This window comes from Eleginops maclovinus, chromosome 12 (genome assembly GCF_036324505.1).
Source record: "Eleginops maclovinus isolate JMC-PN-2008 ecotype Puerto Natales chromosome 12, JC_Emac_rtc_rv5, whole genome shotgun sequence".
In the NCBI taxonomy this organism is placed as follows: domain Eukaryota; kingdom Metazoa; phylum Chordata; class Actinopteri; order Perciformes; family Eleginopidae; genus Eleginops; species Eleginops maclovinus.
In genome coordinates this window covers 14,894,739-14,919,519 of record NC_086360.1, presented here as the reverse complement: position 1 = coordinate 14,919,519, position 24,781 = coordinate 14,894,739, and the positions used below count along the sequence as shown (strand labels likewise).

General features: G+C 39.3%; 1 protein-coding gene across 3 annotated transcripts in view; it reads right to left on the bottom strand.

The window, feature by feature from the left end:
- pde4d (phosphodiesterase 4D, cAMP-specific) overlaps window positions 1-24,781 on the bottom strand; it is a 153,316-nt gene that overhangs the window by 74,855 nt on the left and 53,680 nt on the right. Inside the window, exon 1 of one of the 3 annotated variants that reach the window (XM_063896945.1) lies at window positions 6,201-6,463. The exons of the other annotated variants lie outside the window; for them this stretch is intronic. Coding sequence (XP_063753015.1) covers window positions 6,201-6,463 — 263 coding nt within the window. Of the gene's footprint in view, window positions 1-6,200; window positions 6,464-24,781 lie in introns of those variants that run through there. 3 annotated transcript variants of the gene reach the window in all.

Here is a 24,781-nt window from a genome sequence, read left to right as displayed (position 1 = left end):
AAGTAACACCTGAAAAATAACTCTTCTTCTATCCCTGTCTCATTTTGTTAGAGTCATTCTTGGTTTAGACCATTTAGATTTATTTTTGTATGCCACATTTCTGTTTAGAATATTATTAATTATTGAATAACTTATGCAATAATATATCTTAGTGCACATGTCTGTGTGCCCTTATATAGCGGGGCAATCACACACGGTTGGCGACCTTAGACGGGAGCCAGTATAATCTTTTTGACCGTGCTCTTTTTGTAATTGTTTGGACACGGAGACATACCTTTTTATTTTACGTTAAAACAAGAAAGCCTATGTGCGTTTGTATGCCGGATCAACCAAATAAATCTGATTCGACTCGATGATCTCGGTTCATGTTTTTTGGGAACAAAGAGAGGCACGTCACGAATCCCGGCATCCCGAGAGTGGCCTTTTAATTCGAAAAGGAAAGGACTAAAACGCCACATCACATTTACTTATCCTTGTTCTCTCCTCACAGTCTCTTCAAGCAACACTGTTATATAATTTTAATTTTCTTATTCATCTCAGCCAACACAGACTTGGCCACTAGCTCAGAATACAAAGTCAAAGGTGAGTCATAACCAGGGTCTTGTCTAATAACATACAGTGAGTGTTTATGTATATCAGGTTACATTTGCGTGCATGTATGCAAAATTGTGTTCATGACATCTCATTGATTAGTCCAAAGTTGCCTGCTTTTGCAAATGAAAAGCCTGTTTTGTGCTGATGTGTAACGCAGCCAGCACTGTTAGCATGGTAGCAGTAGCAGCACTGCTCGAATGCTCATACTGTATGTATGCAAATCACGGGAGCTCTGTTCTCCCGGGTGGAGAGCAGTGTTTGGGCTGATAAAACCTGGAGAATCCTCCATGTTGCACAGCAGGATGACAGCTGCAATCCAAAGCCCCCTCAAAGGAATGGAAAGTAATTACTTGAGCAAAGCTACACATTGAAAACAAAGAATGTTAGGAATGTACGGACAATGGACTGGGAGGCTGGGAGGATGGAAATAAAAAAGAACAACAGGCAAAATGGCGCTGGCTATTAATAGAAATGTCATCTCACGCAACAAACAGATGAACCTATAGAGAGCTATTTCAGCTGGAACAGCTACTTTACAATGGCTGAAAAGTCATTGTGGACTCTCACTGAGGAGGCAGTAAGAGGGCTTCAGTTGTAAAGGGTAAACATCGATGGACAAATCGATGTCAACACCAAGGGACTGAGGAACAAAAACATCTTTCTGACAGTCAGTAGTAGAACTGAATCCAACCATCGTGACCACTGCATATTTCACTTGTATTAAACAAGAAAGTGGACAGGCTGGTACATGTTATATTTGAGCCACTGAGAGAACTGGGATTTCAAGCACTATTTTACAGAGCGGTATATACTCTAAACACATTGCATTGCTCTTGCAAGCCATATGTTTTTTGACTTATGTAAGGGTCATTTACCTGACCAACACTCACTTACAGTGTGTCATTTAGTTTGGTTAGGTGTTTTGCTGTTAACTAAAAAGGTAGTTTTGCACATCATTTGGCTCAAAAATGGTAATAATTAAGTATATCCGAGAGATGATATACAGGATGTTTTTCTTGGCCAGGAGCAGCGGTCTCTCCCACCCACCACCAAACTAGTATCTATTTGGAAAATGCACATTTTGTTGGATTCTAACCCTGTCTAATTAGTCAAATGACGAGTCTGCAGATGCATAAAGAGTGTGAGAGTAAAACTGTCCAAATATAATGACTAATAATTAAGGAAGAAACTGAATTTGCTGCCTTTAAGAAAGAGAGATGGAGATGATATAAACCCAGTGAGAAGTAACGAGTCATCCTCTGCCTGGATTAGCACCTCTCTCTGTGTTCAGTTTACTCCCACGCTCTCTTCTTCCCTTCCTCCTTTACTCCATCCATTCCACCCTGCCTGCACTCATTCCCTCATTTATCATGAACTTTTCACCCAGCGATCCATCAATCCATCAAGTCCCCCACCCTCCAGACGTCCACACCAAATGTCCCCAGTCGGATCACTCAGCCAGAGAAGGACTGGCATAAGCATCTTCAATCCGAACCACCTGTTCGCCCCGCGCTGAGAGCCCCCTCTTATGTTACATAAAGAGACACTTGCAATGTAACAATGCAGCATCAGTTGCTGTTGTGCAACAGAATTAAAAATACCTCAGGGTCAGTGAGAAAGAAAGTTGAAAACATGATAACAACAGAGTTATTCTGGTAGAGAGAAAACCATAACTGAGTCGCGAGTATTGTTCTGTCACTCACTTGAAGGTGAGTACACACACTTCTAACCCCTTCTTTATGTGTCATGCCTTTCTGAGGCTGAGAGCAATCAATTATCACATTTTTAAGAGAATATGTTGAATTATGTGAGCACATGCAGGGGCATTTATTCATCAGGGTCTCTCAACACACTGTTATTATGAAGCATTAACACACAATGGGACGCTTGAAAACAATTAACATCATGTAACACTGTTTCACAGGAACAAACATGTAAGGATGGCAGAGAGGGGGCTGATGCTGGTAATGTGTCACTATATCTGAAAGACAGTTGATAATACAAATTCAATGTCACGTACATCAAACAAAAAAGAAAGTATTAGCGACTGTCGTGTCTCTGGCAGAAAACCAATGAGTATATCACAACTGTCCACTTCAGTGTCTGTCAAATTGAGGATTTGGTTTAACTTTTGGTTAGAAACAGCTTGATTCCACACATATGCAGTACTGAGTGCTATGTACGCTGTAAACATACCTGGTTTACAAACACTGACTTTAATTCCAAACAGAAAACCAAACTAATGCTGCTGTTGGAGGTAGTGCTGTGCAGCTTTGTTAGTCAAAAATAACGGCAGCAATTGAATAAGCAATACTACACTTGAAATCCTCCTAGCCCTGCTCCAATATTTAAAGCTTTCAAAATTAAATTATCACATTTTTAATTTGGACAGTTCAGAGTTAAAACATTGTCAAAAGAGACTAAGATCTTCCCATCTGAACTCACAAATCATTAAATTACATTAATCCCCACAAACGTATGTCCCTTATGACTTAGTAAATAGCATAAGGGAGGCATCTCTAAAGTATTCTCTGAGTAATTGTTAAACAAGTTGTGTATGGTTTTAATGGTGCTGTGCTGATAAGGACAGCGAACAGTACATCAGGCAAATCTGTCCATAGAGAAGGATTGTCTTGTTAATGAAGTGTGGAGTGGAGCCGCTGAGGGCCATGTATGTCACCAGATTCACTGCACAGTGGCCCTGTGATTCCCTGCAGCTGTAAAACAATGAGGACATGATGAGAGTAAATTGCACTGCAGTTGTCAACCTCCCTCCTGCTTACAGCAATTTGATGTTATCTCTCTCATAAACAAATAGTCTCTCTCCAGTGCCCTTGCACAGAGTGACACACAGCACATTTCCTCCTAACCTTTCACACTCTCTCTATCTCTGTCTGTTATTCTGTCTGCTAGTTTCTCTAATGTCAAGACTCAACACAGGTACACGAACAATGAGTTACTCAGTGATTAAATGGTCACTTTCTGCTGTCAACAGCCATGATGCAAATTTACTTTCAGATCCACATAGACATGCAGAAACTAACATTTTACATGTTTCCGTTTTTTGTAAAGACATGCTTTCTGCAGCAGGCTCGGGTGAAGGCTAAACAGCATCAAACACTGAATGCGAAAAAGGCCATTAAGGTCTAATCTTATTGTAACTTTTTTTTTATCAAGAATTCCCTTTATATAATGCATTTAGTTATGTAAAGCCAAATTCTAATGGACTACCGCTCTGTGCCATAAACCTCCTTTTCTCCCAAAACTAAGAAAACCTCCTCTTTTAAAGTATGGCTGGCAATTTTTAGAAACAATTTAGCTACTTCGCTATCAATCTCTGAAAGTATATCTCTAACAGGATGTCACTGAACATGCTTACTGATGCATTTTGAGTATTGCCATTTTATGTGTTTTAAATATTTATTAATCTGCATGAGCTTTCTTTAGCCTGAGGACCCATCCTCTATCCGGATTTGGCTTCAAAGACGAAAGTTGATTACAAAATAAATAACTTCCATCTTTCATAACAATAAAAAGAGTAAACAAATGCCAACAATATATATACACAGCAATTCTCAATGACAGTCAAGAAACGTTTTTTCTTTTCCAATTATCATTCTGTCATAGCTCTGTGATTTAAGACTTATATCATTTGTTTTCTGAGCTACTTTAGGTCACAGCAACCTGGAAACACTATATACAGCATGGGTTTGCAGAAATGTATGAAGGGATAGGGAAAAACAACTCAGTCATAGTACTTACAAAATAAGATTTTTAGAAACCTTGAGACAACCGGCTATTACAACCATCGTGCTAAAAACATCTCAAAGCATGAGCAAGTGTGAACAGTTGACACTTAATCATTAGTTAAGTCAGAGACACATTTCAAAAATGCCCAGAAGGTTCCCTCCATGTGTCTCTGCATGAGCAACATTTCATCAAAAATATGTAAGACAGCATTTAGTCTTTTTCTCTTATCTACATATAATAAATGCAACGTCATGCCACAAGTGTCACTTGCTCTTTCCATCCCTGCTGTCTTCATCATTCCAGATATTTAACAACTGGGAGCGTCATACCAGAACAGGGAAAATCCATTCCAAGTATTTTTACTCCTCAATGTGGAACTGGGATAAATAGCTTTCTGCTCAAAAGCGGCACATGGGAGAACAATGGTGTTGGTGTGTGAAATTACATAAGCTGAATTAACAAGCCCATACAAACCATCACATTTGCACCTACACACACAAATACACACACAGTATAATTGTGCACACAGATAATGAATTCATACAATTTAAATTATACAGGCACACAAGAAGAACTGTGCCTCTAAGTGATGTAGAAGCCATGAGATGTGGCATATGTCCCTAAACGTATGGCACCATCAGTTAAATGAAGTAAAGGGGGGAGAGAAGCAGGAAGGAGAGATGATACAATATTTATGTATTAATATGAAAAAGTCAAGGAAAGATGGATAGTAGAAAAAAGGAAAATGGGATGTTACAAAAAAAGAGACAGAAAAGTAAGCGTAGAATATAAAATGGAACTCGAAGCACCTGTCTAAGATCAAAAAATTGAGATAAAACACACCTTGAGGTTAAAGCAGAAGGGTGAATAAGAGAGAAATGAAAAGTAATTCTGATATGTGAATTTATGTGCAAGGACAGTTACAGAATCTTTGAATTACATCATAAGACAGATCCAGATGCCAGAAGGGGGAGATGTGGGCTAAAAAAACTGGGACACAAGACATACAGAGTAATGTGGGGGGGGAGCATAAAAAATGGAGACAAAGATGATGGTGATGGTGGTGGGGGCAAATGGTAGGAGATAGAGGGTAACAACTGAATTGTTTAAAGGGGAGAACAAAAATGAGACTGGGGAGGAAACAATAGGTGCAGGGGAGGCGCGGAGTGAATGGGGAAGAGGTATGAGGCGAAAGGAGGGGGTAAGGCGTGGGCGGGTGCAGCAGAGGCTGATAGACAGCCAGGAATAGAAGACTAATTAATAGTCAAAAACTGCAGGCAGGCAGGTGTGGAGAGAAAAGCACAGCTGGAGGGAAGAAACGTAGTGATGGATGGCTCCAACTCTACCTATCTAACAAGACAGGCAGCTTCACATTCTACACTATTGTTTATCACATAGAGATAAAGGCAGAGCCTGCAAGGGAAAGGGGGAGGGCAGGGGGCATAGGTAGAGTGAGAGGTGTAAGGACTGGACACACAAGGGGGGACATAAAAATGGAGATTAAGCTGGACAGAGAGGAAGAGAGAGAAACTCATTATCTAAGGTGAGAAGAGAGTCTCCTAGGAACATGATTAACCGACAAGAGAGATTTGGTCATTTCTCTGCAAGAGGAACGCATTCAAGTTAAACCGCAAACAAAGTTTAATTACTGAAATGGCTTATCAGGCGGCCACCTCCCTCACAAACATCGTTTAGCAAACACAGTCCCGACCTTGAAAGTTTGCCAGGGTGCGGTTTAAACCACATGTCTGACAAAGACAAACATGAATATGCACTTTACATGCAGCTCCACATCCCACAACACAGTGACAATAGCCATCAATCGTCTGGTCTCTATATGTCCATCTTAGTCTCACCATGTGTGTGCGACAGTGAAGCGCCTCTGTTTGTGGGTGTTGTTGTTGAGCAGCATGCGGCGAAGCAGTCGTGGCGAGTTGCGGGGGGAGAGGCGGGGGGAGATGGAGGACGGTGATCGCCGGTGTCCTCTTGGCCTCTCCGGCTGCAGCAGGTTTTCCCGCAGAATTTTCACCAGGTCTTCATTCAGTCCGGAGTGTTTGGGCATGGGGGGCACTGCCAGGGTGTCCTGGTGGGTCACCCCCATGCCTGCCTGCTGGGCCATGCCTGCCCCGGCTTCACCACCACCAGCACCAGCCGGATGAATGAACAGCAAAGGCAGCCAAGATATATGAGGGATATAGAAAAATGCAGGCGCTAATAAATGCTTCTCCTGTCAGAGTCCAACAATTTCCTCAAAATGTAGGAATAAAAATAAAATTGGAAAAAAAAGACACATCCAAAAATCCTCTGGATGATAAACTGAAAATCTCTAACTGTAATTCCTCACACCAGCAGCTCCTTCTGTACAAAAGCAGGGAATATAAAAGAGATGAAAAATGCGTATTCCCTTTCTCCCTCTCCGTCGTTTAAGGAGCCAGCAGATGAACAGAAGCACTGAGGGATGCTGCCTTTGCCTGCTCTGCAACACTGGATGTGTGCTGTGGAAGTGCTAGAGAGAACATGAGGGGAGGATTGAAGAAGGAGAGAGGGAGGGCGGGATGATAAAAAAAAAAGGGAATTCCGTCTATTCCAGCTCTGCCTCCCCAGGCCTGCACGCAAACCCAACACAGTCCAATGGAATAAAGCCCAGCATGAGTTTAGATGAACTAATTTAGTCTCCTCCAGCCCGAAACATCCCAATCTGACACAAGGCAACAGGGAATATGTGATGGTTACCCAATAAAAACCCCAGCAGCGAATCAGTGTTGAGTTCCGATCCATCTAGTCGAAGCAATTTATCCTTTCTTCCTCCCCCTCCACAGAGAGACTGACTGCAGCCAGTTTATAAGCTACTGATCCTTTGGAGCTGAGCAGAGCGTGTGTGTGTGTGTGTGTGTGTGTGTGTGTGTGTGTGTGTGTGTGTTCACACAATGAATAGAAGGAAAACAAAGACGTATGAGGAGAGCTATGGTAAGCTTCAGTAACACTTTACAAAACTGATGTATGCATGCATGCGCTTGAGAGCCGAGCCACATGCATCTGTGAGGGTGCATTTGTCAATGCAGCAGACTGCACTAAAAGCACCCATTAGTTATTGAGTAACCCACAATCCAGTCTCAGCTTGAGAGGATATCCCAAGGAACAGCAAATGATGCCATGTGTGTACACTGTGTGTGTGCATGTCCACATATTTGCATTTGCATTTTCCTAGCATTTGCACATACGCAAGGAAAACTGGGATGGGTTTTGTGCAATGAGCATCATCCATCCTCTGTCTTCTGCCACTCCCTTTCACTATATTAGGTTTTCAAATGAAGGTAGACATGCTGGTAAATATGGAAGCATTGTCCGCTGAATCTCATTTGCTACCTTCTAGCCTTTTCCCTCCTCAGCCTAGCAACCAGCAGCTTATCTTGAATGCAGAGTGTACCTGCCTCTAACCAGCTTTAAGTCCTTCTACTTTCAACTAAAAGCTGCCTCTGTGTCAACAATTTGACTGCACTATTGCTTTATATCCACTTATGACAAGTTCGCCTCAGCAACATCATTTAATTATTTCTAAGAATAACGTTAACCTGGCCCAGCACGAACCTTAAGGGTCACATTTTAGAATTTCTCATCAAGACTTGGTGAATGAACACAATATAAATGCAAATAAAAAATGACCATATTTGAATATTGTCGAGCATATAAACTAGTATGTGGGAATTATTATGCTGTGTCACAACAGTAACCTTCCTCGTATCAAGATATACGATGCAGATATGTAGTAACACAAAACTCTGAAACGACACATCAAAACACGGTTGTGGATCCCTCTCTCACTACAGTTAGTATTCCTGAGGGAAACACGCTAACTGCTCGGCACAGTGGCAACACAGTAGCGGTGTAAACTTAATGCTGTGACATTGTTAACAAGCTGTTGTTTGGGAGGCATAATGTCACAAAGTTTAGCTGGGGCTTGTAGGCATGTCGTTAGCTTGGCAGGTAGCAGGTTTTGTCGGTGTCGAGGCATTTAACTTTCAACCTAAAGTGTCAAAGTGTTAGTAGCACTACATTCATTTTGTTTACTTTTTATTAAGGGGTGCTCATCTGGTGTAGTGTGTTGCCCTGTTGGAAGTACAGTCTAATAGCAGCCTGTTTGCATGCATGCACGTTTACAGTCTGTCTTGCCGCTTTGGCGCTTTAAAATGGTGGAAAACAAATAAATAGAGGCCAGTTCACTTATTTTATACAGAGGATTACTAGCAGTCATTCACAAATACACTAGAAAACCACCTTTAGTATTTTAGCATTATGTTGCAAAACCAGCATCCCTAAGCAATTACCTAGTAACAACCCTAGCAACCACCAACCATCCACAAGTGCAATCTTCTAGTGAGACTCACCATTAAGCGTCACCTTGGATCCATCTTGAATAACTATGCAAACACTTTCAAACAATAGCATAGCATAGCAGCCACAGATATTTCCCTCAGAAAATATAAATGCATTGCTGCATCCATTTCTTTCCTGTGTCTTGAGAACAATGATGTCAAATTAAAAATGCCTTGTACTAATAAATATGTTAGAAAAACATACTGTAAGTGAGAAAAGCTTGAAATAAATAAAAAGCAAAGTCATGGTTAATAAACATTGGAGTCCACTTTCCAATGACGACTCATGGGTAAAGTCTTTGCCCACCACCAACACTGCAAAATTGTGTTTTATTGGTGGTAGCAGTTCCTCTAGCTTAAACATGTGAAGAGAGTCGGCTGTGTTTGTGTGACTCACCAAATCTTCCTGTTTTGGGCTCCTGTCTGTTCTCCAGTCATGGTCATTTCTTAATGCTTCCTTTCTCCTGAAGGATCCCATGCTGTAGAGCACTGGCAGGCAGTCAATGACAGCAATGATAGCGACAGAGAGCTGCTGGCCTTCATTTGACAGCTTGCAATTCTATCATCATCTCACAATAGTGAAAAAAGATGAAGGCAATTCTTTCACCAAATGTTTTATTTGTTTTTCTCTCGCAGGATGAACACAGATCATTACTGTCAATCCTTGCGTCTTTCACTTCTTCTTTATTCATCTCTCCTGCTACCTGTCTTACCGCTATTCTCTTTTTCTTCTCTTTGTAAAAAAAAAACGTTTTTCTTAAAAGTGCGCATGACGTCTATGTGCATTTCCCCCTGGTTACCAAGGGCAACATAGAGGGACAAGTGGATTTGTCAAGAACTAAGGGATGGAGGAACAAAAGAAAGAAAGGGAAGGCAATCTGCAGGGCTAATCTGTAGTGGTGAATATGCATATAGTATGAAGAGCCAAACCAAACAAACTCTACAACATACAGAGACTGATTGAAAATGAAGCGTAGCATACACATAGAACAGCAACAATTAGTTGAATAAGCCATTAGTCATTCAACAAAAAAAAAGGATTCGGAAAATGGGATTAATCGATAAATACATTTTTCATGCCAAACTGGCAGAAAAAGTGTCCTGTGTTTTACTTTGTACATCTTATTAAATATGAACAGCTTTGAGTTTGAACTGACAAAACAAGATATTTCAACCCATCAACGTGGAATGTCAAATATTGGGATGGACATGTTTCACTATCTCACATTTTTTAGACAAACAGATAATCCATAGTTGCATCCCAACACAACACAAGGTTTAATGTTTTTGCTGGCCTCTTTTTCAAAAAATATTTAGAAAATAAATATATTCTGTACTTTGACACAGCAGTTGTGATTTTTGTGTCTTCAACAAGAATCTGATATTATTAATGGAATCAAAAACAGAGGTATAAAGTAGTAGTTCTACAAAAAGTGGACACAAAAGCATTAACAACCAACAATTAAATGTAATTCAATACTCCTAAAAGAGCTTAATACAATACGATAGAGTTTGTATTGACAAACACCTTCAGGGCCTCAAGAATATATATAAATAAACACCTCAGAGAATGTGAGCGAAAAATGAATCGCATAGGCTTTACAAAAGTGTAACAGGTGTATGATTCAGACCTGCTCTTCAGATCTATCTTCAAACTACAACATACACAGAGTTTGTGTTGCCCTTCGTACAAATCTTCTTTCTAATTGCTATCAATTTCCATTTTTATTCTTTAGAACACAAAACCTCTTTGTGAAAATGAAAGGGACACAGTTTCCGCTCTAAAAATACTTCAAATCCTTGTGTAAATCTGAGCTAATAGTCACAATCTCCTTGCAAAATATTGATTGCTCTTGACAGATTGGTTTTTGGCAGTACACTGCCTACTCTCACCTCACCGAGCACAGTCTGGAGTCTGGGATGTTATTGGCAAAGGGTTCCCTGTGTGACATTTCACTCATCAAATCAGTGAAGTTAATATTATGTTTGATTTAAAGATGTCTATGATGACAGACCATTTATAGCATTTACCTGTTGCTATTGTTACCACCTAAATAAATGTAATTGTATAGCTTTTGAATGGTGAGGGGACAGTGCTGGATTAATATTGGATTAGTGCTTAGTGGGAGGAAAGGGGCTGGCGAGCATTTAAACGGCTAACAAAAGGGTGACTTACAGGGTGAATTAAATGATAGTTGCCATAGAATTAAATGTAGACGAGATTCTACAAGCCATTATATTACTAACAGACTACATGCATGAAAACCGTAATGCACCTCTGCCTCCCTCAAGTGGACATCTTAGACTGTGAGATCCAGTGACAGGTCCAGGAACCAGGCAGTGGTGAGTATGTCTCCATCCAGAGTAACTTTATTATGAAAAACCATCTGGTGATAGGTATTCATGGAAAAGTTCATACCGTCAAAGTTAAGTGACATCAGCATTTGAGGAAATCTAATTGTGCAAAAATATTAAACTCTCTCTTCTCTACAGATTGCCATTATATGTTTAAAAAAGTTTCTTTTAAAAGAAGTGTTTTTATTACAAAATATTTGTGCACTTGCAAAATGGATTGCGTATTTTAGCCAAATATCTCTGTACTGTATTATGTTTTAGGTATACAAGCATAGGTACTTCAATTTTAAATATATGTATCGGTTGTTTTTTTTCAAAAAAGCTTCTCAAAATCCTGATTGCAGCCTTCATTCACACTATTTTTAGTGGAAAATGGGGCGAACACATTATTTATGCACATCAGAATCTTCTACGCGCACCACAGGCCACCCTGGTTCCACAGCAACTAAAACATCCATTTGAATATTTACATATATAAAATGCCATTTTGTAAATTATTCAGGCGTGCAGATTATTTTTGTCATTTCACAAAAGGCGTTGCACTTGGTTTAAACTTATACTGATATAGGATTGTTTTATTTCAAATGTTCAGTTATAGCTTTCCCCAACCTATTGTACTGTATATATTTGTCTTAGCCAAGTAATAGACCAAAGAAAGTGCCTTGATTATTATTAAGCACACTATTAGTAAATAACATGCTCTTTAATGAGCGATAAATGTACCATAACATAAAAGTCTTGAAAATAGGTTCTGGTTGAGAATCCAATATGAAGCACAGTGTTGTTTGTAGGTCTTTGACCAATAGATGGCAGCATTTATGTAGAAATATGTTTTTGTAAAGAGAAAGTTATCAAAAGGATGCGGACCACAGTAACATGTTGATTTAAAACTGCAGAGCACTGTTAGCGTGTCCCTGACCCGGTACTGTAGGTCCCACAGTGACTGCAGTTACAGCTCTGTTGGGTTCTGATACGGTTCAGCTTGTTCAGGGCTCATTTCCAGCAGAGGCCATGTGGGGCCACTACAGCTATAATTTCCTTACAATCTCAGTTATATGAACTGTTATATAATTTTCAGCCCGAGCAAGCAAGGCAGTTAAGAAGCACTGTGTTCTCCTTCTTTTGAGCGGTGACATTTTTCTTTATAGTTTTAACATTTAAGGAGCCTTTGCTTTGGATGACTCACAGCCCACGGTGAAAGCTGCTGGCCTTGTGAACGCAAAATGGAGCAAGTTCACTCTGAAAATACAACAACTGTAGATTGAGTGTGAAATCTCAGCACCACTCCGGGTTTTTACAAATGGCATCAGATGTGGCAGCAGTCCTTAAATGAACCATCATTCTTTATCACTGCTCATCATCACAACTGAATAAGCAAGCACTGGCTCACGAGAGAAAACTGAAACCTGTCCTGCATGTAATCAAACAAAACCCTTTCAAACTCACTTTAACAATACTGAATGTGTGGGTATACCATGCCTGTTGTTTTCTTTTTTATAATCATGAACCAATATGATTTTTTTTTCTTGAATGTGAATTGTTGGACCGCAAATACTATTAATAAGTATGTTTGTATTCCCCTTTTTAGGCTCTCCTATTTGAGTGAAATAGATAATTAAAATTACTTTCCCTGTGTGTTTCAACCCTCATAGTTCTACCTGATTATTATCAAGGTAGAGCTTCCTGCCGACATGTACAAATGATGTCTCAGCCGCAGTGAGGTTGTCTTATAGATAGTAAGTTTGCTAGCATAGCGGTTATAGTGACCCTGAGGGAGACTGTGTATAATTCTTTTCCACTAATGGAAGAATATTCCATGGATGGAATATAAAGCAAAAACATTTATTTAAAATAACATTGCCATAATCAGCAGTGCAATTCTCAAAGCATTATGACTCAACCAGTGTGCGTCGGGACTGAGTAATGACCTAGTCAGCTCGAACTTCAGGGAGTCTTCAGTTATTACTGGGTTCCCTGACAGGGAAAGAAGTAATATAGACTCTGGCCTGGATCCATCAGAATAATCGACAGGAGCGTTTGATTAAATGTGTGTACGCAAGCGTGTATGCTGTTAAATGGTAGTCTTTGTGTATCTGTTTAGTGATTCACTTGCATTTATTTTGCAACATTGGCCATAGTTTTTATTTACTGAGCTGCACACGATGCCACGGTGAGAGGAAATGGGTCGGGGAGATGCAGAACAGAGGGACAGAGCAAAGTGAGAGGGGGAAACGAGAGAAGAGCTCAGAGCAGGCTGTAACTGGCGCATGGTGACAGTAAATGGAGGTGGATGAATACAAATGACCACAGGGATAAGGAAGAGAGGTCGAGAGGGGACGAGGGGAGAGAGGAGGACAGGAAGATCAGAGTAGCGACAGAAATAGTGCATGGTTGTAAATAGGGAGGTCCTGTTTGTCTGCATGTGTGTCTATGGTCACATGTTTTTAAGCATTAAATGTTCAGACACATATTCAGTATGCATGGATGCGTATAATGCAGTTAAATGTGCAGGCCAGTTTTCTTTGTTCATGTGTCTCTATGAATTAGCAGATAAAACCATCGCTTTATTCATGTGGTGGAAATTGAAACGAGGCTTTAAGGCACTTCAAACATTAAGGTCATGCACTATGTTAAAAATGTCATCGGATACAAACCAACCTTGCCGCGTAGAATGCGATTTTCGAAAAGCAAAAATCAAACAAAGAGAAGTTAAAAAACAGCATGTACCTTTTTAAAAAAAGAACATTGAAATCTAAAAGAATCCATGTCCAATTCATCCATATTCATTAAAAGCATTTGCCAATACAATTCATTCAGTGGCAGTCTTTCTGGAACATATTCCATGCTATATGTGCAAAATATAAAAATGACAATTTGCACAAAAAAAAGGCATAAAGTCCCAAGAACAGAAAGTTGTCTGTCCATTTTTGCATGAGAAAGACACACACTGTACTATACAGTAGGTGTCCTAGCCTCTGATTTTAACCAGCTGATGCCCATGTGGCAAAGTGAGAGTCACTGTTCAATTTTTATTGTAATAAATAAAAGAAAAAAATATTGTGCTAAGATGAGCTGCACTTCAGTTATTTGTATTGTACCTGACGCTAGGTCAGTAACGCAGCGTACACACAGTTCCGTAGCATTGACGCTTGCCGGTGGGCATGTCTGGCGCTTGGGGTTAATGCGACCAACAACCAATCACACATACACACGGTTTGATTGGCTAGCACTTGTGCTGGCATATTTACATAAACGGGATTTGATGGGCTGGCGCTTCCGTCGACGCTTGAAAAGTTGAACTTTTCTTAACTTTCACCGCGAGCAACGCAGCCAAAGCAAAGAAACGGAACCACAATGCAGTTTGGCAATGCTTGACGTCACCCCATTCACAGTGAATGGGAAGGTGGGTCAAGTGTCAACGCAAAGGAACCGTGTGGGTAAGACTCATGAGGTTTCACAGTTCACACTGCTGCTTTTTCCTGTAGTGCTTTGCTGTTCAATTTTTACGTTTTATTAAAAAGTCATAGTGATTAAGTTACATGTGTATTAGACTTGAAGTTATCATTATTCTACTGTAATTGATGGTTTTTACAAATCCATAGCGAAATATGTTATTCATCTGCAAAAATTAGTCTCACTAACTCCCACACGTATGCCTGGCCTACACGTAGGAGCAGTTATATGTGACATAAATGTTTATAAATGTGGACTCTATCTTATGTTGAGGTGGTCATATGGATTTTAAATTATCGGATATTAAGGTACATTTTAAATGAATGGAAAAACTGAGGGAAAGAAATGCTATTAGTTTATTACAACATCTAGTTCAGCCCTACTGTGAAATTACTTTTTAAAATAGTTGAATTTTATTTTGTTAAATTTAACGGCACACGTCCAATTCATACACATACACACTAGGAATAGCATTTCAAGTTAACACAAAAAAAACAACAAATTACTATGCACATAACAAATGATGTGTTTAATGAGATAAATCTTATAAATAAATATAATATGGCTCATTAGGAGTGGAATAATACTGAAACGATGCTGGGATTTGCAGACATGTATTTGGAGGAGCAAGTGATGCATGACGACACGGCTAATTAATCCTCAAAACTGACACTGAATATGTAATGAGAAAATATATTTTCATTTCTATTTTTCAACACATCACCGAGGTAAAACTCTGTTTCCTTCTGATGTCAATTTGTTTAATGTTAGAAATGCCGGCTATATTATTTGCCCAGAAAGGTTCCCATTTTGCTCCTGCTGCAAATTCATTTGTTTTGTTTTGTTAGTCATGTTTTTTTATTGCAACTTAATGGACTAAGCAACAATTGCCTTGCTTTGTGCAACCCTTTGTTGCATAATGGAAATATATTTTCTTGAGTCACTGAATGTTCACTAGGAAGAATGTTTTTTTTATGATGTGGGCACTGCCATGCCACTAAACAAACCTCATAAAAAAGAATAAAAGGATTGCAATCACACACAGTAATAGTTTAAGGACACTTTGATCCATAAGGACCAGGAAAAGGATCATTTAAAGACCCATGATGATCAGCTGTGAGTACATACAAGTTGAACCACGTATTTAGTTGTGCACTCCTAAAACACTGCTTGACATATGATGGATAGTTTAAAAACAGCGTTAAATCTTTTTATCCAATGCATACTTCTTACAAACAAATTCTGATGCCTACATTACCCAGAATGCAACTCATTCTCCAACAATATTGTCACAGGTGTGTTATAGTGGCTGATGTAGCCTTGAGCCGCTCAAAACCCCCTGAAATGCAAATTTATTTTAGAAACAATTATCTTTTAATTGTTGAATTTATCTGAAAACACAAATCATCTAATCATTTACATTTTAGTAAAGGTCACAATGAAAAGGCGATCTTTTCTTCCCCCTCAGTTTGCTCCTTATACTAAGTATACTTTTAATTTCAAGTGACTTTTTACTTCATGACAAAAACTGCAATAGTAAATGTTTCTGTAACGTTTTTTTTTTTGATGGACCTTTCGTGCGTGAAAACAAACTGACGCTGTGGTTAATGTCTCCTTTTCAGAGGATATACTGTACATCACTAGGATACCTCTATTTTGTAAATGCAAAACCAGCAAGTACTTCAGTAACCTGAAGAAGTGAAATGAAAGACCTGTGAGTGTAAAATGTGATCACTAAACAGATATATGAAGTTTTAATTTAAACCACTCCCAGCTTTATGTGTGTGTGTGTGTGTGTGTGTGTGTGTGTGTGTGTGTGTGTGTGTGTGTGTGTGTGTGTGTGTGTGTGTGTGTGTGTGTGTGTGTGTGTCGTACTCCTTTGGCACTTTAATTATATAGAGAGAAATTCTATCCATGGAGGTGATTGAAATATGTATTTTCAGTAATTAAACCCCTATTTCAATAATCATTCTTAATCAATAACTGAATAAGAAAATGTCCACATCTTTGTTTGTTAACATATTTGCTACCAGGTTGCACAGGAAGATAATATCAAATGCACACTGGCAGACAATAGAATGTTGTTTTCTGTTGCCACATCATTTAAACACACAAAGAAATCTACTTTCTACATCTTTTGCATTTTTAAACAGAGAGCCAGCTCTAAATATCTGTAAAGCAGCGATATAGACTGTGAAGGCAGATTGAAAGCCTGCAGTTCATTGGCAAATACAGATATGTATGTTGTCTTAATAGAGGGGAAATTACATGTTGTGCTCCTGCACGGTTGACAGACACAGCATGCCAAATAAAAAGTGATCAGGCCGGTAAAATCTTCGGAAGTAGGAGTAATCGAATTCAGCGTGAGGTCAAGATTGTTTCGAAAATTCCTCAAGTGCTCTGGCCACCTGGATATGGAACATTATTTGGGGGGTCAGTACAGACACATGAGACTAACAATGAATACTGTAGTTAGAGTAACTTCCCAGGATACTTACATGCACACCAAATCTATCTCAACCTTTTTTAACAAAGGAGAATATGTTAAAATCACAGTGTGACCTTGGGCAGGTGAAAAAAGTAATGGGAATGAGAGTATTGGTCCCTAATGGACTTCTGGTTGGTAAATGAAAAAATAAAAAAATGTGCATTGTTTCTCTGGATCATATACCATGTTGCATGTTTTACGTAGGAAACAGGATAAAACCACTGGTCCATCTTTTTCCACTTTGAATATATACATTTTGAAGCATACTAATAATAAATTACATGTCGGACAGTGATGTCTGTGATCTCTATAGGACGCCTTCACATTAAAATGTTATTACATTAAACCCTAGGGCATTGGGGTCCAAACTACGGCCCGTGGCCAACTGCAGCCCATTGTCCATTTTGAAATGGCCCTCACCAAGTTCAAAAAGTAGAATGGAATATGGTCCACACCTGAAATGTGTGATTTTCTTATATTATCCTTCTTAAATAGATATGTAAACCTAAATAACAGAGTAGTATTCATGTGTTAATAAGTACACTATTCAAATAATTAATCATTCAGTCTCGTTCAACAACTCACGAGTATCTGTGTTTGTGTGTGTGGAGGATAATACAGACAACACGAGCAGTGCGGAATATTTGACGGTTTGCTGAACCCCTCCCCCTCTCTACTGTCTATTTTCAGCTGAAATACGTTATCAAGGCAGAAAACACGTGATAATAATCTAAGGAACCTGATTCGCCTTCCAATTTATGTACATTCAGAAACCCCACCTTTAAGTGTTGGGTGTCACACAGCAGTACCGCTATGCTTAGTGTCATGAGCAAATCACCCGTCAAATTAATGAATCAGCTGAATAGAAAAAAAACTGGTTTTCTCACCTCTACTTTAAATAATAATATTCCTCCTGAAATATGAGAAAGAATGTATCTACCACAGGATTGAGCATTAATGACTCTTCTTGCTCGTACATACTAGATTCCATGGATGATAACATATTGGAGAAGACTTTAATCTAATTCTGACCACATGCGCTCACTGCATTGATAGTTTTTTATCAGTGGTACTGCTCTTTGCTTTTCAAAAAACCACAACAGTGTGTGCTCCAGCCCTCGACTCCTCAGAGCCTCACAGTACAGAATCATCCACTCTCCCTCCCACTGTTTCTCTACCCTTTCTTGTATCCTTGTCTATTTGTCAACGCGCGCTGTCGTTTCTGTGGCCCCAGTGGACATGGTTGGTGTGACCCTGTCTAAGCCTGATGATGGTGGTGGTGAAGGTGGAGGAGTGAAGTGGGGAGGTGGCGCTCTGTGTCCTCTCTCCTGTTATCCCTTTTCACTCCTCTTTGCTCTCCAGGAAGAAATCTGCTCAGTACGTTTGTGTACATGCCATCTTTTCTCATATGTGCACAATCCATCCACAAGCACCATGTAATTACTGAACAAACCTGCTGGGTTTTTGTCCTCTTGCTTTCGAGCGGGGCTAGTGTTAGCAGTACTATGATTTGGGCACAGCTGGAAAGAGACATGTAAAAAAAATGAACCAGTTTCTATATGATTCGCTGAAAGAAGGTAAAAAGTCTAAACAAAAATATAAGCAAGACGAGTTATATTTGTCACAACGGTAAGTCACATGTGGTTGGCATGTACTGTACATGGACTGCAGCGATTTAAGGTGTAAGCACCAGCCTGTGTACACACATTCAGAGGTGCAGTGTGGATATAAGGCTGACATTCAGACAGTGTCAGAGCTCTTCCCTTTCACCCTTTATGCTAAGCTGTTACTTTATATTTACCAGACAGACGTGTTTCCTAAAATGTCACACTATTCCTTTATGGTCTCAAACATTGTTATTATCAAGGGCACACTAATCTTATTTGCCCGAGCTGCACTATGCAGGGGTCTTTACTATGCATCTACCTCCTGCTGATCTGAGGCATCAAGTCATATTAAAGACCCTCTCAAAGTCTTCTCCCAAACACTAATAAAAGGATTGCACGACCTCTTAGAGGCCATATTGCACTACTTAGTAGAAAAAGCCCTCTATCCCTTCTCTAGAGAGTTTTTGAGTGGTCACCCAGAGATACAAAAACTTCAACGAAAAATGTCAAGTGCTTTGCGCTGCACGATTGAATTAATCAAGGGAAATTGCAAATTCTACATAGAGTACCTTTCTGACTTTTTGAAAAGTAGCAAAAAAAATCAAGATAAAGTAGTGAGTGTAAGAACATATGATAGTTAACCGAAAAAGAGAAGATGAGGAAGAATGTCAGAGATGCATCTTCACAGGCAGGGGAAGTCGAGTGCTCACACTCAAGTTGCGTAAAGATACTCGCAACCAGCCTGCTCAAATACACCCTGCTCTTTTTCTTTCAGATCTGCTCCACTTTCATCTCTTGTGGTGTAAAGCTATCAGGCATTTAGCGGTCTCCCGCCACTTAAAATAACAACTGCACCTCTCAATGGGCCTTTCCCTGCCTCCTGATGTATAGCCTATTAGCACATCCATGTACAGTGGTCCAGGCTTTGGCAGGGTCATTACCTATTCATATGATTTGAATACGCTGTGTTAGCATATATATATATATATATCAATGTAGTTTCTGACTACTACTATGAATTTTATTCCTTTTAGCCCTGGGTGATTACATTAAAAAATAATCAAATGTACATGGATCAAGTAAAAGTACTAATGCTGCATTAGCTTGAGTTTCAGATCACATATAAGCACCAGCCTGGCAATTCATATAGTTCAACAAGTGTTTTTGCAATAATTATTAGCAGGATTTTCTTCACACTGGATAAACTTGAGCAGCCTAAGCCTTCTACTACCAACCACTGAGCAGCCTTCTTATATACATGCAAATAAGCAATATTGGATGAGAAAAGACGAGGCATTTACAGTTAATCGTTTTCCTTCAAAATGTGCCAAAGTGTATATGACTCAAACCAGTCTTAAATAGATCTGTCCAGCCTTTCGCTGGATTTTTATTCATGGAATCCTCCTAAATTAAAGTGAAAACAGGAGCATAACAGCTGCTGATCCTACATTATGTGTGCAGCACCGGGAGAAAAATGAAAATGTGTTTTAGCATGCATGGACATGGACGGGGCTGCGGAGCTCATGTGAGATGTTTAATGTATCTGACCCAAGACAGGCAGCAAGAAATGTTTATTCCATTAAAAGAGCGAGGGACACATGGCAGGCTGAATGCCTCGGTGCTTGGCAGATGGTGAATCACCTGACTGGTTGGCTGGCTGTTGTTTTCGCTTTCTTCTCATCTGGGGAATTGGTTATATGGCTGATTGTCTGACTTGCTCTGGATAACCTACCTTCTGTTTCTAAGAGGACAAAGCCACAATACACACACACACACACACACACACACACACACACACACACACACACACACACACACACACACACACACACACACACACACACACACACACACACACACACACACACACACACACACACACCTCGATTAGAGTGGTTTAAATTAAAACTTCTCAGACTTCATATATCTGTTTCGTGATCACATTTACACTCAGGTCTTTCATTTCACTTCTTCAGGTTACTGAAGTACTTGCTGGTTGTGTATTTACAAAATAGAGATATCCTAGTGATGTGTATAGGAGACATTTACCAGAGCGTCAGTTTGTTTTCACGCAAGAAAGGTCCATCATCCATTGCAAATACCCAACTACACTCTGTCTGTACATTGGATCCCCAGAGTGTTGTTATTGATGAACACCCTAGAGAATAAGTACTCTCTGTACATAATACACTGTTGTCAAACTAAAAAAAAATGTATGAAGAAAAATCACAATCTATGCTACACGTGTTACACGTTTGTCACAGTCTTTATTTATTTAGATTTTTTTTATCAGTTTTTTTTTATCGTATACATCCATGTATTATACCAACCGATTAACTATGGCTACACATTCATTAGACACTATTGATCTGTGTTGGCCAGAAAATCACTATTACATGTCACCCAGCTTTGATGTAAATCACCCGTAAGCAAAGAGCTGCATGACCTCTAGGAAGTGACCACAGCTGACCTCAATATCGCATTTCCTCTCTACAGAATATCCCCTTTGTAAAGACATGGCATGCACATTTTCATCCCTCAGCCAGCCCTCATAGGACAACCTCTACAAAGCCATTGGCTCCCCCTGTGCCTCTGCATCCCTCTCTTCAACTCACCATTCAACATTTGAGAATGTCACCTTCTCACAGAGATAAGAGCTAATACAAAGTAAAGCCACACTGGAATGCCAGAATACAGTGAGTGAGCACCGCTTTCTCCATCAGGATTACATCTTCATCCCCTTTAGTGAATAAATCTGACAATAAGCAGGATTTCTCAGAAGACATATAAACGAAACCACAAAATAAACACTTAAGGAACAGCTCATCAAAGTATGGCAGTGATCCAGACCTGGGATTTCCTCCATAAAAGAATGTTTCACCTTCAATTTTATATAAATGAAAGAAAGATTGATAACTGTCTACAGAGGTGTTCTTTCGGTACATGCCTTGTTATTTAAATTAACTATTGAATTTTAAGAGGGCAGTTTGATGTAGTTGCATGACGAGAGGTAGGAAATTAAATAACTGATTTAATCCATTTATTTTTTCAATAATGGATCAAAGAAAGAGAGAGGAGCAATTACACTGCTGTTTGTTAGAAAAGCACCACAAGCTTTCAGCTCCAACACTGCTTCTGATGACAACACATTTATACCCCAGAGGGATATCGTCTGTTGCTGCAGGCCCCTAGGTGTCCATCAGACTCGCGACAAAGACAATAAGAAGAATCAACAGCAGAACAGAAACAGAGCAATAACACGCACGTATGGACCAACCATTAAATCAAGTTACTGTGACACATCCATCCGACATTACACAACTGCTCTGTAATGTTTAACTTTCCTCAATTGAATTATCTACAAAACAAATTGATTTGCTGAGACATATGTGATAGCAAGATGTGTTAGTATTACATTGTTCGTTAAAACTCAGTATCAACTCCCATTGTTGTCCATGTGCTTTAAATCGTGTGGAACAGAGCACATCCCGAGATTGAGGACCCTATCTCATTTTATCTTATTCAATATGTCTGAGCAGGTCCTCACTGCTTTCGTTATGCAGCTTAGGAAGGATCCAAAGAGAAGTCTGCAGAAGAGATAACCATGTAACAATTAAATGACTTCAGCCAGATGTATCTGACATGATGGACCAAACAGAGATCACTTACAGAGACAGAAAAATGCCACACATTAGCTGGTAGGATGGTCACCATTTACTTGTCCGCGAGTGAAGCTGACACCATAACTCCTGACATACAAACCACACTGATAAAATGTAATGGACTGCAAAAGCATTAAACTGCCTTTTAATTGCAAACGCATTTGATAAGGCACTCAACTAAAGACATAAGCATTTAATAACATGAAAACATAATGATAATAATCCCACCCTGATGTAGTGTACTCTGTTATTGTACAGCCACTAGCATTTTCTGAATAAAGTGCCAAAAAGGCTTTAGTGACATTTCAAATGTCACGAGTCTGTCCTTTTATCCAGCTAAAAATGACAATGTGTGTATTTAACCGTAGCCATTTAGTAGGGGGACTGAATTTAAATTAGCACTATTTTAAAAGAGGAGTCTAATGTTTTGTTCATGTTTTGTTTCAAACAGTTGCTTTTACTTTTGAGCAGCTAAGGTAAATGCTATGTGTACTGAAGAACTTCAACACAGTTTTCATCTGAGGAGGCAGAAGATTGAACATTTCAGACCCACCAAAGAAACACCATACAAGTAAACATGGTGTACGCCCCTCCCTAAGTTGTTTACTAAACCACACCGTCTCTAATGGTTACATACCGTGTCATTAGAAACATCCATGTTCTTTTCTTTATCCATGAAGCCAAGTATGATTTACGAAGTGGCATTATAAAGTGTGAAATTCAAAAGCAAATATACACCAACAGCAGATTAATCCATTGCCAGGTCTGGTTCTACTTCCCCTTCTGAGGAACAACACCACTGACAGTTTCCAATTATAGAAGGCAGACACTCATCAAGTGGAGTAAGTTTCAGTGTTGCCTGAACCCCTCCAGTGGCAGCTTCACTTTACCAGCATGAAGCTACACATTTCGTGTCAACTTTGATATCCGACCACTTTTCCATCATTTCCAGAATGGTTCAGCTCTCAGAGCTTGGGATCATTTGTTGCTGCTTCAAAATGCTGTCAATCATTAGCACTATCACTGAATTAAACACTGAAGTCTGTCTCATAAATAACTCTATCGCTTTTACAATGAGAAGTGTTTTTTTGTTGGTCTCACATTGTAGAATGTTAACATGAGCAAAAAAACTCCAGACCATTACTGAGCTAAGTTGAGAGAAAATCAGTGGTGTGTTTGAGCTATTTACATAAACCAACAACTCACCATAACAATCCTTTCAAATGATAGAAGATTGTGTTCAGCTTTGATCAGAGAAATCAATGTTTCAAATTTGCATTCAGAAAAAAACATGAACTTCGTGGGGCCTTTTCACCTCAAACAAAAATAAAGTAAAGAAAAAGAAAGGTTGTAGTTTAGGATCTTTATATGATGTAATTGTAGTCGTAAATCTATCTATCTATCCATCTCATCCATCCATCCATCCATCCATCCATCCATCCATCCATCCATCTATCTATCTATACATCCATCTAGATTATCAGAGAACAGGGAAGGTCCCAAAACTTTACTAGATTCAATAATGTAGATCAAAGAGGCAATAATGAACATACATGAAGGCTTTCAAGGATTGATTGTGTGTCTTGGCTAGCAATAGCTAGAGAAACTGCACTTTTCGCCACTGGCTTCGCAATAATAGGTGTATTAAAAGCTGTTAGAAACACTGTTTTAAGCCAAAGTGGGGAAAGAAAATGCACACATTAACTGATTTGCTGTGCCACTACCACTCTAAACACCTTAACGTAATTCCATTTGGGGAACAATTAAACAAGACATTGATATTCTGGTTCTACCACCAATAGAAACAAGAAAATAGAGCAATCAAGTATAATAATTCTTAAAAGTCGGTTTGAAATATAGTGTTACGCCGTGAGCGTTGCCAAAATAAGCGACTCTTCACATCCCAGCAGGCCCATATTTGCTTTCAGTACAGCAACAGCATTTTAAATTTCAATGTGGTTGCAATGGATCTTGGTAATGTGGCAACCTAGGGACAGTGGTTTATAGCCACCATGTATTCGGTGCGGTTTAAATCCTGAGTGCTTTCACATCTATACAGCTCTATACATCACCATGTAAAACTCAGAGACACCAGGGAGCCGAGACACAAGGACACTCGGGGGGGAAGTATTACATGACTCTCTTCTCAGAAGACTAGAAACACTCAGAGAGCAATAGGAACGGGCGAGAAAGAGAAGCAAGTTGCCTAAAGACAAAGCAAGAGCAAAGCAAGAGCAAAGCTGGTAAATATCATCGAGTGTGGTCTATACTAACAGAAAATGTCCACAGAAATATTATAACAAGGAAAATTTGACTATTAATTAATAATCAAACAAAGTGCCTCAACAACAACGTTCTTTGCATTATGCATCTTAATGTCCACTTTAGCAATCAGCAATGAATATATGGTTTGGATCCAAATACATTAAACTATTTATTTGGGCAACAATATAAATTAAAATTGTAAAAAGACTATTATTATTAAGACTAGTATATATA